The 15,610-nt window shown below is 45.4% G+C and overlaps 2 protein-coding genes and 1 long non-coding RNA gene across 3 annotated transcripts; 2 read left to right on the top strand and 1 right to left on the bottom strand.

The window, feature by feature from the left end:
* The first annotated feature begins 682 nt into the window (after window positions 1–682).
* On the top strand, window positions 683–11,515 carry ATP4A (ATPase H+/K+ transporting subunit alpha). Its single transcript, XM_053451635.1, has 23 exons — window positions 683–820; window positions 2,865–2,996; window positions 3,416–3,475; window positions 3,592–3,795; window positions 4,231–4,344; window positions 4,666–4,800; window positions 5,072–5,189; window positions 5,470–5,738; window positions 5,874–6,072; window positions 6,295–6,404; window positions 6,682–6,816; window positions 6,997–7,189; window positions 7,489–7,664; window positions 7,771–7,907; window positions 8,143–8,293; window positions 8,531–8,699; window positions 8,937–9,091; window positions 9,398–9,521; window positions 9,750–9,895; window positions 10,228–10,361; window positions 10,607–10,708; window positions 10,863–10,954; window positions 11,209–11,515. The coding sequence occupies exons 1-23, from the start codon at window positions 809–811 to the stop codon at window positions 11,235–11,237; spliced, it is 3,096 nt and encodes a 1,031-aa protein (XP_053307610.1). The 5' UTR covers window positions 683–808; the 3' UTR covers window positions 11,238–11,515.
* A 678-nt stretch (window positions 11,516–12,193) lies between these two features.
* Window positions 12,194–14,378, bottom strand: TMEM147 (transmembrane protein 147). The gene is made up of 7 exons (XM_053451657.1): window positions 14,247–14,378; window positions 14,104–14,173; window positions 13,440–13,505; window positions 13,224–13,360; window positions 13,030–13,114; window positions 12,813–12,934; window positions 12,194–12,473 (listed from the first exon to the last, which is right to left on the bottom strand). Exons 1-7 carry the CDS (start codon window positions 14,321–14,323, stop codon window positions 12,353–12,355), a joined length of 678 nt encoding a protein of 225 aa, XP_053307632.1. The 5' UTR covers window positions 14,324–14,378; the 3' UTR covers window positions 12,194–12,352.
* A 125-nt stretch (window positions 14,379–14,503) lies between these two features.
* LOC128469874 (uncharacterized) lies at window positions 14,504–15,241 on the top strand. The gene is made up of 2 exons (XR_008346001.1): window positions 14,504–14,586; window positions 15,029–15,241. It is a non-coding gene; the product is annotated as an uncharacterized LOC128469874 (long non-coding RNA).
* The last annotated feature ends 369 nt before the right edge of the window (window positions 15,242–15,610 follow it).

Here is a 15,610-nt window from a genome sequence, read left to right on the forward strand (position 1 = left end):
AGAGGGAACGCTGTTAAATTCTCTAAAAGGTTCCCTCGGCCCCCCGTTATAATCCAGCCGAGGAGCAGAAGCCCACGTCCCCGTCCCGAGATAAAAATTGGGATCTCATGGAACGCTTGTTGAAAGAATGTAGCATTAAAAGGACACTCTAATGCATGTGAGAGCTGGGGGGTCCCTTTAAATTATCATGGTGGTCCCCGTTGCATTTGTCCCTTTGCCTGAGGAGCGTAACCAGAAACCGCCAGGCCCTGGGGCATAAAAATTGCCCCGGGCCCCCCCACCTTCAACAGTTGGTCTGTGCCATCATTGCCCTCACACAACTAGCCTCTGCCTTCTTTGCCCCCCTGCACCCTTCAGCATGGAAACCAAAACTGATTGGCAGCGTTGTATGGTCACCGACATCCAAATGACGCACCACAGTTATATTTATTTATCAGATTTCTATGAATTTCCTGTATTTATTTTATATGCGATGACCTCAAACTGCGGTTCTTGTATCCAAAACACATCAGGACCCCCCTCGAGTCCTCGTCCATGTGGTCATGGAGCTGCTCTACGCGCTGGAGATGGTTGAAGGGCATGAAAAGGTTCTGCAATCAGCTTGTCCTTGTTTTATCACAACTCTGAGATCGGATCTAAGAAAAAGACGTAAAGGCGTCGGGAGGGAGCGGGGCGGGAGACGAACTCTTTAACACTGGGAGGGGGAACTTCTTGGGCTTTAAAAGGTGCCCCCGAGTGCGAGCCAAGATTTGTTGGCATCAACCACCAATCTGCCCGAAATCCCTGGAAGACCCAACAGAGAACCAGCATGGGGAAGAAGGTGAGTGTCTCTGATCATCGTCAGGAGCCTCGAGAGCCTTAGTTTACCTTTAACGTTCTATACATAGGATAACGGGAGCATTATTTTATTATTATTTAATGCGGAGTCGGAATCTTAGTGGTCAGTCGCTTCTTAATCCGGGGAGTTTAGGGTTTATTTCAACAAGGAGGCAGATTTTATTTAACTGGGGGGGTGAAGAGAACAAGGACTTGGGGTAACTGGTGTAGAAAGATCTGGCCAACATGGGGTGGGGTGACCAGGAGAAGTTTTGAGGCAATATGGATAGAAAACTGTTTTGCAGCCAATGAGAAAAAGCCTCACTTTCCTGCTTGTCTCTCATTGGCTGTACACGGAAAACTAATTTAGACTACTGACAAAATGTCTAAAATGTATCCATTTATCAGTTTAATGTATCGGGCGTTTTTGTATCAATCGGGAAAATGTATCAATGTAATATATCCGGATTTATTGTGCTTTGGTGAATCCTCGCAGGCTATCGCCGAGCCGTCTTTTGTGTCATTTTCTTTACAGTTTTTATTCGCTTAACAGAAAATTGTGAATAAATTGTAATAATGCACTGGAGCTGGGGGGGCGCTTGAATACATGTTTGGTTGATAAAAGCATATAGATATATCTTGGATCCAGCAAATTCCCAATGAAACAAATACAATGTACACACTTAACCCCTTAAGGACAATGGGCGGTCCCTAGACCCATTGAAAACAATGCATTTTGAGCCTGTACATGTACGGGCTTTGTCATTAAGGGGTTAATGACAATGTCATTGGCAGATCGGCCCCATCCGGCCCCCGTCTAGTCGCCCGTTTCTCCTGCTGTAAAGACTCAAACCTTAATCAGTCGTTGGTCTCGTCAGATTCAGGAGCCGTATGTCTATCCCGTGCATGTTTAATCCCCTCACTGTATTACGCTCTACCACCTCTGCTGGGAGGCTGTTCCACTTATCTACCACCCTCTTTGTAAAGTAAAACTTCCTTATATTCCATCTCGGCCTCTGATCCTCTAGCTTCAGATTATGACCTGTTGTGCTAAAATTTAAAACAGTTTATCGTCAGTGATAATGGTAATGTAAGACATTAAAAAACTATCCATTTAGGGTTCTTTTTAAAGTAAAACATTGTCCCTAACACTCGATCTATGATATAGGAGCTCAGGGTACTAACTAAACCATCGACCTTCAGGATCTCCCCAAAGGAGACATTATTGTCCTGGATCAGCGGGCTTCTGTAGTTAGAATGGAATAACCCTAACATGTATTATACTGAGAACCTTTACGTTTGGTGGCCCTTGAGGACCAGGTTTACATTGTAACATTCTCATTTACTTCTCGGAATGTACGGGACGGAGAACAAAGGGTTACGCCCTTTCCCTGTAAATTCGGAGTCTTTCGATAAGATATCTTATCCCGTTCTGACTTTACAGGTGACATTGTACACGCTAGAACAATGAAGGAACGCGCCGGGTGTTTGTTAAGTGCTTATGACTTAGAAGTGGATTTCTATGAGCCCGGCTTACAGAAACAAAGCGGGGAGATAAGTGCAGAGCAAACATTGTGTTTGTTTAACGAGAAAACCCCCTCTGTGCTTTGTTTAAGGTGAAAAGAAGACATTGGAGGGGGCTACAAAAATTAAAGGGGTTACAAACACGGAAGGGGCTAGGGGATAGATAGATAGATAGATAGATAGATAGATAGATAGATAGATAGATAGATAGATAGATAGATAGATAGATAATGGATGGATGGATGGATAGATGGATAGATAGATGGATGATGGATAGATAGATAGATAGATAGATAGATAGATAGATAGATAGATAATGGATGGATGGATGGATAGATGGATAGATAGATGGATGATGGATAGATAGATAGATAGATAGATAGATAGATAGATAGATAATGGATAGATAGATGGATAGACGGAACTGTTGGTCTATAACTCATTGAGTTTCAGGTCTTCGTGGACGTCGTTTAGCAGAGTATTAAAAGCCTCTAACACGTTATGCTGTTCCATTCCCCATCTAGGAGAATTATGACCTCTACTCGGTGGAGATGGATAGACAAGAAGATGGAGACATGGACGTCAAAATCAAGAAGAAGAACAAAGGCGTACAAAAGAAGGAGAAGCTGGAAAACATGAAGAAGGAGATGGACATTGTGAGGACTGGGAACGGGGAAGGTTACGGGGATGTTGAGATTAGTCAGAGGGATTCGGAATTAGTGTGGGTTTCTATAATTTCTTTACTCTAAAATGAACAGTTTTTGGTACCGCTTCTCGGTGGCAGGGGCGGATACTATATGTCCAGGGGGACTCTTAGAGGTCCACATTATAACCAAAGACAACGAGTGATGCAATCATTTCAATACAACTTAAGTTCTAATTCCAAAATGATGATGATCAGAGAGGAATCCTTGTGTGTTAAGGGAAATAAACTAAGCAACTGGCCCCAAAACAACTCAGACCCTTCTAGGCCAAACGGAGAAGAACATCTTCACAATCTACTCATTAACTAAGCTTAATGGAGGAAACCTGATGTTCATCACTACAAATAATTATCTGTATTTACTTTCTCCAGAATGACCATGAGCTGACTATAGAAGAGTTGGAACTCAAATACCAGACAAGCGTCACCAAGGTGAGTCTGCAAAGCGGAGCTGCGATCCCGGCCAATCGTTTTTTTTTTCATGAGTAAATATTTACATTTTATAAAAATATTTTGTTTTCATCGGCATTTGATTCTCCTTCCCACAGGGTCTCAAGAGTGGTTTTGCGGCTGAGATACTAACTCGTGATGGTCCCAACGAGCTGAAGCCCCCGAAGGGCACCCCTGAGTATGTGAAGTTCGCCCGTCAGTTGGCCGGAGGGCTGCAGTGCCTGATGTGGGTGGCAGCCGTCATCTGCCTTATTGCTTTCGGCATTCAGTGCTCGCAAGGCGACCTCACCAGTGCGGACAACGTGAGTGCTGACCAACGAGACCGCGTTCCCCCACTTCCCGTCAGTCAGTGTCCCATATCTATTATTCCGTGGAGCGTATTCCAGTTTAAAAGTGGTTTCTGCTGGGTCTCTAAGTCACTGCCTGCTTCTCCATCTTCTTCTCTGGGTCTTTCTGTCACTTCTCGTGTCTTCTTGTCACTAATGAAGGCTTCACGTCGCTGCACCATTGTCCCAGACTCCATGCCACCGCCTTGGTCATCTTATGGAGTCTTCATGTCACTGCATCTCTTCATCATTGTCCCAGACTCCATGCCACCGCCTTGGTCATCTCTCCACTAATGGAGTCTTCATGTCACTGCATCTCTTCATCATTGTCCCAGTCTCCATGCCACCGACTGGGTCTTAACCCGATCGCCCACACCTTTGCCTCACTACCACGTGCTCTCTCTTTCACAGCTGTATCTCGCCGTCACCCTCATCACTGTTGTGGTTGTTACCGGATGCTTTGGGTATTACCAAGAATTTAAGAGCACCAACATCATTGCAAGTTTCAAGAACCTGGTCCCGCAGGTAACAAGATAAATACTTACCAATAAAGCCCTTAATTAAAGAGGTGTTTGAGGGGCGTCTCTCAATGCATCGCATTTAGTATAATTTGCCGCCGGGTACGTAACCGACCTCAGGACAAGATCTTCCACCAGCGTGATGACTGTGTGCCACCTAGTGTTAGAACTATTAACGCGACAAATAAGAAACGCGTCTTCGCAGGTAGACTGAAGGAGCAGGTGGCGTTTAGGCTTTTAACAACGTGTTTTAAGCTAAATAAAGTTTGTAAAATGAATGTTTATCATATATATAAAGCACGGTTTTGCGTTCTCTTGTGTCTTCTAGCAAGCCACCGTCATACGGGATGGGGAGAAGTTTCAGATTAATGCCAACCAGCTGGTAGTCGGAGACTTGGTGGAGATTAAAGGAGGGGATCGTGTGCCGGCCGATATTAGGATCACAACATCACAGGGATGCAAGGTAACCTGACCTAAAATGGGGCAACCCGGCCATATTGAGTATGGTATATAAACCATCGACGCAAGGGTAATGCCGGCCCAACGGGTCCAATGTGAAGTGTGTCAAAACACATTTAGCACAGGTCACCCCATAATGAATTCCGAAATTCACCATAAACTCTGAAAAAAATACAACCATTATGAGATTTCTGCAATGCCACGCTTTTTAAGGAAAGATAAGGCTGATCTCAGAAACCCAGAACGGTTTTCTCATTAAACGCATCCGTTTTTAGGTGGATAACTCATCTCTGACAGGAGAGTCCGAACCTCAGACCCGTTCCCCAGAATATACCCATGAAAGCCCATTGGAAACCAGGAACATTGCCTTCTTCTCCACTATGTGTCTCGAAGGTAAATCAGAAACCTGCACCCTAAATATTACTGAACCCCCTCCTTCATTATGATATTTCTTTGATGCCAACATGGATAGACTAATTATTATTATGACATTATGGATGGGGGATATTCAAGATACAGTCTGGAGACACATGGAATTAGGAGGACCTTGAGGTGGAAGATTTACCCACTTCTTTGGCCAACAGAAGAGATTATGATTGAATTTTTTGAGTATCTAAACCAAGTATGTTATTCTCTCTGTCATAACAAACTTTATTTTCTGGCCATGGTGCAGGTGCCGCTACAGGAATAATAATCAACACAGGAGATCGTACCATCATTGGGCGTATTGCGAGTTTGGCATCGGGAGTGGGTAATGAGAAGACTCCCATTGCCATAGAAATTGAACACTTTGTGGACATCATTGCTGGACTCGCCGTCTTCTTTGGGGCAACCTTCTTTGTTGTTGCCATGGTCATTGGCTACCCGTTCCTCAGAGCTATGGTCTTCTTCATGGCCATTGTGGTGGCTTATGTCCCTGAGGGTCTGCTGGCCACTGTCACGGTAAGAGCCCTTGTTGTCCACGTTAAAACGCGAAAGAGCAATTAGCTAGATACTTGTATGATGCGGGCAGGGAAGTCTGCATGTACTTCAATAGTATTTGTCTTCATTCTCCCTCCCATTTTGGTTCTTTGGCAGGTATGCCTGTCCCTCACGGCCAAGCGCCTTGCCCGGAAAAACTGTGTCGTCAAGAACCTTGAGGCCGTCGAAACTTTGGGTTCTACTTCTGTAATTTGCTCCGACAAGACAGGGACATTGACCCAGAACAGGATGACTGTGTCCCACTTGTGGTTTGACAACCACATTCATTCAGCCGACACCACAGAGGATCAATCAGGTGAGCCTTTCATGGCTGGACTAGGGCTTTATAGAGGGTCTATCTCACTACATTGGCCTATAATTTAAGGGACCCCTTAATAAGTGAAGTCAGGGATTTTGACCAGGCGTCCTGGATTCGACTGCTCTTTGTGAATTGTTGGGAAACCACTTCCCTGACCAGTCCGAAGTCCTCCATCCTCTTTCGACGCGCTTTGTGATCTCCAAATCCTTGATGTTTCAGGCCAAAGTTTTGACCAGACGTCAGACACATGGAGAGCCCTGAGCAAGGTGGTCAGTCTCTGTAATCGTGCTTCCTTTAAAGGTGGTCAGGAAGGTGTTCCTGTGCCCAAGGTAAGCAAAACAACGCGCTTATTTAATAGGGGGATTTTTATAGGGGATTTTTGTGATCTGTGAGATTTTTAGGCAGTTGTGTATTGGAGCGGACAGAGAAGTAGTAGATAGAGAAGCGGGAGATGCGTTGTTACAGAGAACAGTATAAGTAACGGCATGGACACCGTATGTGGCTTGTTTTTGGGGTGGCTCACCATCAATGTATCGGTAATTCCGGGACAAGATTGACAGGCAGAGCTTTTAGGATATGCCATTAACCCCAGAGATGTCCCCGCAGAGAATTGTGATCGGTGATGCATCCGAGACGGCGCTGCTGAAGTTCTCCGAGCTGACCGTTGGAAACGTAACAGAATATCGGGAGAGGTTCAAGAAGGCTGCAGAAGTCCCTTTTAACTCAACCAACAAGTTTCAGGTGAGCAGGCGCATAACGAGCCTGACCAGGAGCGAGGAATAGATCTTTATTATTTATCTGAAGCATTTACATCTTTTTTGTTATGTTCACACCTCAGAACACGAGTCACTTTATATCTGCCAGCAATATATTTATACCTCCATGCTGGGAATATTCTGTAATGTTTTTATTCCTGTGCAGCTATCAATTCACGAGCTGCAGGATCCTTTGGATCTCCGTTATCTTCTGGTCATGAAAGGAGCCCCAGAAAGGATTTTGGAGAGGTGTTCTACAATCATGATAAAGGGACAGGAGCTGCCTCTAGATGAGCAATGGAAGGAAGCTTTCCAGACTGCTTACATGGACCTTGGTGGCCTGGGAGAAAGAGTCCTGGGTAAGAGTCGGAGAATACATCGGTCTTACCCAACTTTCAGCAATAGCACGGGATACGATTAAGTAAACTGATTAATTGAAGGATCGTTTGGTGAGATAGTGACTCCGTTGGGCCCTCGTGTTTGGTCGATTCTTCTTATAGGACCTATATGGTAGGAGCTCTTCATGTTTGATGAGATATTAGCATGGTTACATTGTATTAAATGACCGGAAGGAGAACGTCAGACGGATACATTGGTTACAGTTGGTACGACATGAATGGACATCAGTTTTCATCCCGTCTATGATGATATCCCACAGGTTTTTGTCACCTCTACCTGAACGAGAAGGAATTCCCTCGTGGCTTTAACTTTGACACGGAAGACATGAATTTCCCAACTAGCGGCTTGTGCTTCGCCGGTCTCATTTCTATGATTGACCCACCCCGTGCCACCGTGCCCGATGCCGTCATGAAATGCAGAACCGCAGGAATCCGGGTAAGTAAAGGAGAACGAGCTCTCGCAAAAATAAATAAACAGAAACAAGAAAGGATGGTCTCCACCATGTTCACCGCCATGGTTATAATGGTCTGTGTCTTTTCAGGTAATCATGGTCACCGGGGATCACCCAATCACCGCTAAGGCCATTGCAGCCAGTGTGGGCATCATCTCCGAGGGAAGTGAGACCGTAGAGGACATCGCTGCCCGTCTACGAATCCCTGTGGAACAAGTGAACAGACGGTACACAAACGGTTCATTCATGCGCGAATAGGGCCCGAATCCAGCTCTTTTACCTATACACCTTGTTAGTTAACGCCACGACCTATGGCTGGAGAATCCTTATGTCCCCATATTTTATGAATATCTTTTAGAGCTAGGGTGCTAGGAGGAAACGCCACTAGAGAGTTTAAATTGAAATTGAAATTAATTGGTTTGTATTAAATGAGGTCACACTAAGTTAACGGTCTCTCCTCAGAGATGCCCGCGCCTGCGTGATTAACGGCGGTCAGCTGAAGGACATGAGCAGCGAGGAACTAGTAGAGGCTCTGAAGATGCACCCCGAAATGGTGTTCGCTCGAACTTCTCCCCAGCAGAAACTCATCATTGTGGAGAGCTGCCAAAAATTGGTGAGCCTCAGACTTCTTTACTGTATTTTATATAGGGAATATTCTGACATTGGGTAAGACAACTGCTTTGTCGATAGCTGATACACCTTAATGCACTTCTCCGTCTGTCCCAAACCGGTATATTAAGGTCCTCGATCTGGTCCAGGGCTCTTCTGATGGCCATGGCCGGTCACTAAACATGGAGTAGTTTGCGACCCTTAATAACAAGCACATGACACTGTATCTGTTTCCATAAAGGGAGCCATCGTGGCAGTAACAGGGGACGGTGTCAACGACTCTCCGGCGTTGAAGAAAGCCGACATTGGAGTTGCCATGGGAATAGCTGGATCGGACGCAGCCAAGAACGCAGCTGACATGATTCTATTAGATGATAACTTTGCTTCCATAGTCACCGGGGTGGAACAAGGTAAGATGGCGTCAACACTTGCCTCTGTCTGGATACCAATTCTCCTCCATTGCCCATCCCAACCACAATATCGCAAACCAAACCAGGGCACCTTTTTAAAAATATAAAATATGGAAGTCCCAAACATGTATCAGAGAAGAGACGCTGGCATGTAGGTTTCTTTTCCCAGTTCTCATCCATTGTTCCTCAAAGACCTTTTGTTCCTTCATTGGACCAATCACCTGTCTGATTCCTTAGGCCGTCTGATCTTTGATAACCTGAAGAAGTCCATCGCGTACACACTGACCAAGAACATCCCGGAACTGGCCCCGTATCTCATCTACATCACGGCCAGTGTCCCTCTGCCCCTGGGCTGCATCACCATCCTGTTCATTGAGCTGGCCACAGACATCGTGAGTAGGATCTGGACAGCCTTATCCTCTAAGCCTCAACAAGACGTTTCTGTAATCCTATTCTTGCTGACAGAGACCAGGCTGTTACTTTATTTAAGCCGTTAGGTTCCACAGGTTAACATTACTACTGCAAATTTAATACCCCCCGAGATTAAATCACATAAAATCCAGGGTATTCATCATTCATACTCGCATCTTTTCTCTACAATTTGGGGTGAGCTTGGTATTTGGTGGGACTCCTGGATATACGTCTCAGAACGATACTTATATTGACAGCACATTAAACCGGTTTCTTTTTGTCCATAGTTCCCGTCGGTGTCTCTGGCTTACGAGAAAGCAGAGAGTGACATCATGCACCTTAAACCAAGAAACCCGCGAAGGGACCGGCTGGTGAATGAGGCGCTTGCTGTCTATTCCTACTTTCAGATTGGTACGTTATGGGAGAGATGAGACTCCACTCCCAGTAGGTTCCCACCAAGAGACATGTAATAGTTGAGCTGTTGAAGGCGCTGTAGGCACAAGTACATTAGGGATTCGTTGGGGACTTTGTTGTCTCATCCTAGAGAGATGATACTCTCCCATTGAGTAAATGTCATTGGACTTTAATAACTAAGCTTAGTAGAGAGAAAAAAACGTTCCTTTCCCTGCATGTTCTTAGGTGTGATTCAGTCATTTGCTGGATTCGTGGACTACTTCACCGTGATGGCCCAGGAAGGCTGGTATCCTGCGTACTGCCTGGGTCTCCGAGCCCAGTGGGAAAACCAGCACCTACAAGACCTGGAGGACAGTTACGGCCAGGAATGGGTGCGGTAATACCCTGGGGGGTTTTTTAGTGACATTTAGGGGCCAAACAAAGTTTGATTTTTTTTAAAGATATTTGAATTCCTTTCATCTTCACAAAGTAGAACTAGAGCAATCTATTCCATTTTAGTTTCCTTTGATCTTAACTGCATGACTTCCCGTCCATCTTCTGCATCATCTTTGTATCTTCGGAAGGTTAAGCTTTACAGTTCTTGCAGTGAGACGCCACGAACCCGTCTACACCCCTTGCCGGTCCCTGTAGATATGTCTACTCACATTGAAATAATCCAGCGTGGGTTGCTGTTAATGTCTTCCTGTCGCTCGTGCCTTTTCAGACCTTCAGCCAGCGCCTGTACCAACAGTACACCTGCTACACCGTCTTCTTCATCAGTATTGAAGTGTGTCAGATCTCCGACGTGCTGATCAGGAAAACGCGTCGGCTTTCCACCTTCCAGCAAGGCTTCTTCAGGTACAACTCCCTGTTTAACTCTATCGCTGTTGAATAAAGCACCAAATACATACGAAAAAGAAAACATATTAAATTAAAATTTAAAGTTCTTTAACAAACAAAAAATCTCCAAAACTGTCAAATAATCAAAGAAAATATGCAAGCGAAACATCTATCGAGAAAAAAAGTACTTCTAAAGATAGAATTTTATAATTAATGTGCTAAATAATGTGGAATCAAATATTTTGTCTATTTTCTTTTAACAGAAACAAAGTTTTGGTTATAGCCATCGTCTTCCAAGTGTGCCTGGGCTGCTTCCTCTGCTACTGCCCGGGGATGCCCAACGTCTTTAATTTCATGCCGATCCGGTAAGTTAGTGGAATACGGAACCCCACGAGCCTCACCGTTCATGAATGATGCTCACAGCGACCTCAGCCTCCGCTTCGTTATTGATTATCCTCTGCTTGTTCGCGGGGAGTAGCTGATTTCTGATTTGTTTCCCCCCCGTTTTTATATTTACAGATTCCAGTGGTGGCTTGTTCCTCTCCCGTTCGGTATATTGATCTTCGTCTACGATGAAATCCGTAAGCTTGGAGTTCGCAGACACCCTGGAAGTGAGTATTCCTTAAGCGGAATCGCTAAACAGCGCCGATCTCCTCGCGGTTCCACCTCAAAGTCATTATATTATGCTATAAACTAAAAAAAAAACAGCAGGAAATGGAGATTATACAGGGAATTATACAATATTTAATGGAAAGTTTCACATAATGTGCAAATATGGTATCAGCAGAGAAGAGAAACGGAATTATTTGCAGAACACAAAGAGGAATAATAATAATAATTATGAATCACCTTTTTTCTCTTCCAGGTTGGTGGGACAAGGAGCTGTATTATTAAATATTCCCCCAAATCAGACCATCTGTCAGTTGGCGATGCAGAGACACTTGGCCTCCCTACACCTCCAGCCTTTACGCGCGGTTTTAGGATTTTTTTTTTTGATTGATTTCGTTAGCGCCAAGACAATAGTCTTTACAATCTGATTTATAACTAAAAAAGGGGAAAACAAAAGCAATCAGTGATCCTCCTGCATGTATCTGGAAAGTTGGTTTCAGAGAAGGAACGGCCTGCGAGCTGCTTTGACGAGGCTGCAGAACGGTTCTGGTATCGAGTCCTCTCTGTGTCGGATTCGATTATTTTCTGCATTAAAAAAAACCCGCGAGGACCGTAGAAAGCTGCAGCCTTGGCAGGAGGCCACGCTATGCATGTACAGAACACCAACACCACAGGGGTCAAAGCTCTCTATGTATTGTGTGATTTCTTTTAATATATAACTACGTATTCTAATAAATTATGTAAAAAAAAATCTGAAACGTCTCTCGTATTTATTTTAAATGCCAAATTTTATAAGCAATGGAGTCCGTTAGCGTAACGGAGACCCGACGTGTTCTACCCAACGTGCGACGCCACCTAATTCCATCCCAACAATCCTAGAGGGAGCGCTCCGGGCTTCAGATATACCCATAACCCCCATTTATACACATCCTTGGTCAACGTGGTGGCCATTCGACCCATTGGCTAATAGACAACGATACCGCCATTTGAAACGTTTATTTATTGTACGCTCAATCTGTGCCCACATGATAAAAGCACATGTAACTTTCTAATATATATATGTCCTACTTTAGCATTGGCGCTACAGTAATTCAATTTAAATAGGAATGTGTAGTTCTTTTTATGTAAATAAATACAATTTAAAAAAAAACACAAACTAAAAATAAAATAATAAAAATTATACTTGATTTTTGCAAAATTCCAGAGACTGTAGCATCAGGGAAAGGAACCAATGGCAGAGGTGAATGGTCCATATATTTTTTTTATTATAAAGTTTGTAGGAAATTAATTTAAACAAATCCAAAGACACAAAGAGTCCCACTGCTGTTTTTTTTCCACTCCCAAAGTCATCTTCCTTGGATAAACAGATGATATTTCTGTCCACTTGTGGCAGGTGGTCCTCAGTTACTGTGGACGAGGCTCACAAAGAGCGTGAGGCAGCTGAAGGACAGGAGGCCGGTGACCACGGCTTTCAGGAGGAGCGCCGTCCAGCTGCCCATCAGAAAAACGTGCACAAAAGACCTGCAAGAAAAGGAAGGTTGCTCATTTCATTGTTTCGTCTCAGTACACAAAAAAAATAAACAGCCGTTCCCCGGTCTAAACACGACACGTTTTAAATGACATCATAGACGGTATAAAAAAATAAAAAAAATCATCATCATCATCATCATCAGAGGGCAGTGTGTGGTCAAGAAGTTTCCCCTTTTGGGGGCACAGTTAGAATGTTCCTCAATATAGGATCGTTTCACCTAAATCGATAGCCGTGTCTTTTTTTCGACCTAAATGGCTGCGTGACTATGTTGCAGGAGAGGATAATGTTACCTCTGTTGTGGTGCTGTGGTGTTCCATTAACATACTTACTCCAAAAGAAAGGCTTTGTACATACTGAGCCCTAGAAGCACAGTCACCGGCAGCCGATAATGTGTGGGGAGGTCGTATCGCGTCCACATCCACACGAGGGCCGCCACTGCCATGTAGTGCACCTGAGGAACAGAGGAGCCGGGTGAACAAGCCTTCCGGGAAACACCACACAATACAGACAGGGGCGAACTCAGGTCGGCGCAGGTATAAAGCTTACCAGGCTGATGTTGGAATCTATGCTCATCTGGATGTACTTCCAGTCAAATTCGATTCCACGCGCACCGACCCACAGGGGCAGACACCTAAAAAGACAGCAGCCGTGTTATGGGAGGCAGCATCCTCCATCTGGCACTTAGATTTCTCACTCAGATGAGTGCAGGCTCAGGGACATACGAACACGTATGGCCGTACCTGGACATAACCAACTCAGCTGTGGCCCAGCCCATGGCAGCCACCATGATCTTGTATTCTCCTTTCCCTGCGTTGCGGGACATCACCAGGTGCAGTCCTAACAAATCCGCCAAGTCTACCGTGGCCTTCATGAACTCCTGGGGATCAACGAGATGCCTGCAAAGTTACTCATAAGCACAAAGAGCGCAGGAAAGAAAGTATGTTTACGTATCTCACCCCAATGAAGTCATAGGATCCGACGGCTCCTTCCCACGTGGGGAAGAACGTTGCGAGAAACAGCATCTACGGAATGAGAGAGCCCCGTTACACGCAAACTCAACGCTCCATAAGAACAAGCGTCGAGAGCCCACCAGCCTCTTTCTCCCCTACGTCGAGAGTCCGCCAGCCCCTCTTTCCCCCCTACGTCGAGAGCCTGCCAGCACCTCTTCCCCCCCCGTCGTGATCCCGCCAGACCATTTTCCCCTACATCGAGAGCCTGCCAGCCCCTCTTTTCCCCTACATCGAGAGCCTGCCAGCACCTCTTTCCCCCCTGTACGTCGTGAGGCCGCCAGCCCCTTTTCCCCTACATCGAGAGCCCGCCAGCCCCTCTTTTCCCCTACATCGAGAGCCCGCCAGCCCCTCTTTTCCCCTAGGTTGTGAGCGCACCAGCCCCTCTTTTCCCCTAGGTTGTGAGCGCACCAGCCCCTCTTTTCTCCTACGTCGACAGCCCGCCAGCCCCTCTTTTCTCCACTTGACCTGACAGCCTCTCCCTAGCATTGCATTCTTTAGTCACCCTCCATGCTTCTGTAACTCTTCTGCTTCTGTAACCACCATAATTGCCCTCGATCAGCCAGTCTTTCATTGACCCGCCCCCCTCACCCTGCCTGCCCCCGGCACTGACCTTGCAGAGCTGCACGCACAGGTAGGTGGCCCCGGCCTGCACACATCTCCAGAAGGCGCTGTATTCCGACCTGAAACACAGACACTGGAGTTAGAGAGCTGCCCCCCGGAGCCCACCCTTCCCCCGGTACACCAGCTACTCACAGGCCGCTGCATTTGTACGTAATGAAGTACGGGAAGTAGGCCAAAGCGAAACAATTCCCGAAATGAAAGAGAGTCATGGCGACAGCGGCACTGCCTGGGAACTGACCAATCAAAGGGCGAACCCAATGCGCATGCGCTCTGAACACTGACCAATTACTAGGCGAAATTAACGCGCTTGCTCTCTTGGCTTGACACTTGGCCATTCATAGGGTGGTAAAAATAGCAATTATCCAATCAGCAACCGTTATGGTTTTCCGTGATGGAGCATGCGCAGTGAGCTTCTGCTGGCCTTCCTTGTCAGTCAGGCTGTCAGGTGTGGATTTACCTGTCATGAGCAGGGGTAATATTACTAATAACAACCCCCAGGGAGGGCAAATGTGATACACCAGTAACCATTAATCCGCTCCTGGCTAATATAACCCCGAGGAGGGCAAATGTAATACCCACAGCGTGCTAGTGATCATTATCTGCCCCAGCCTAAAACAATCCAAGGCCTACCACACATTATTGATTGCTGAACTGCCCCATGGGTTAATAAAACCCCCCAGGGAGGAAAAATGTAATACACAACACGCTATTGGTTATTAATATTTCAAAGAAGGGCTGATCTAATACGTCCCACGGGTTATTATTCTGCCCCAGTCTAATAATCACCCCCAAGAATGACCACTCTAATACATACTAGTGATTATTATTCCTCCCCATCTTAATAGTAACCCCAAAAAGCCTAACTGGGTGCACTCTCTCTCTATATATATATATATAAATATTATCATTTATAGGTGAGGTCATCCAAGGTATGAAGATACGACGTGAGGTTACCTTGAGTTCTCATGTAGATCCTCCATGGACGGTGCAGGTACCTGGCTGCCATCTCCACAGGTATCTTCAGGTATCCAGAAAACACTTGAAATGCCCCCCTCGGGGTTGTTTTTCTGCTCTGTAAGACTTCGTTGACCTGCCAAGCTGAGTAAAACTATTTTATTCCATCCTTAAATCCGTGTTTAGTTTCCGCTTTTTACCTCTTATTATGACTTGGTTCCCAAAACAATAGAAGTCATTCTGTTATATATATTACCATTCAAACGTTTGGGGTCAATGGGAAATCTTGTTTTTGAAAGAAAAGAAAATTTCCCCCATTAAAATAACATGAAATGGACCAGAAATCCAGTGCACACTAAATGTCTATTGCAGCTGGAAACGGCTGATTTTTAATGGAATCTCTTCATAGGCGTACAGAGGCCCTTTATCACTCCCATCACTCCTGTGTTCCAATGGCCCTTTATCACTCCCATCACTCCTGTGTTCCAATGGCACGTTGTGTTCACTGATCCAAGTTTAAGTTTAACCCCTTAATGACAAAG

The sequence above is a fragment of the Spea bombifrons genome, chromosome 12, assembly GCF_027358695.1.
Source record: "Spea bombifrons isolate aSpeBom1 chromosome 12, aSpeBom1.2.pri, whole genome shotgun sequence".
Taxonomy (NCBI): Eukaryota; Metazoa; Chordata; class Amphibia; order Anura; family Pelobatidae; genus Spea; species Spea bombifrons.

Coding starts and splice junctions, on each gene's coding strand:
- ATP4A (XM_053451635.1), top strand. Junction 4,801..5,071: donor CAACATCACAGGGATGCAAG/GTAACCTGACCT, acceptor ATCCGTTTTTAG/GTGGATAACTCATCTCTGAC. Junction 5,739..5,873: donor GTCTGCTGGCCACTGTCACG/GTAAGAGCCCTT, acceptor GTTCTTTGGCAG/GTATGCCTGTCCCTCACGGC.
- TMEM147 (XM_053451657.1), bottom strand. CDS start 14,323: ATGACTCTCTTTCATTTCGGGAATTGTTTCGCTTTGGCCTACTTCCCG. Junction 13,115..13,223: donor GCTGAGTTGGTTATGTCCAG/GTACGGCCATAC, acceptor CTGTCTTTTTAG/GTGTCTGCCCCTGTGGGTCG. Junction 12,474..12,812: donor TACAAAGCCTTTCTTTTGGA/GTAAGTATGTTA, acceptor CTTTTCTTGCAG/GTCTTTTGTGCACGTTTTTC.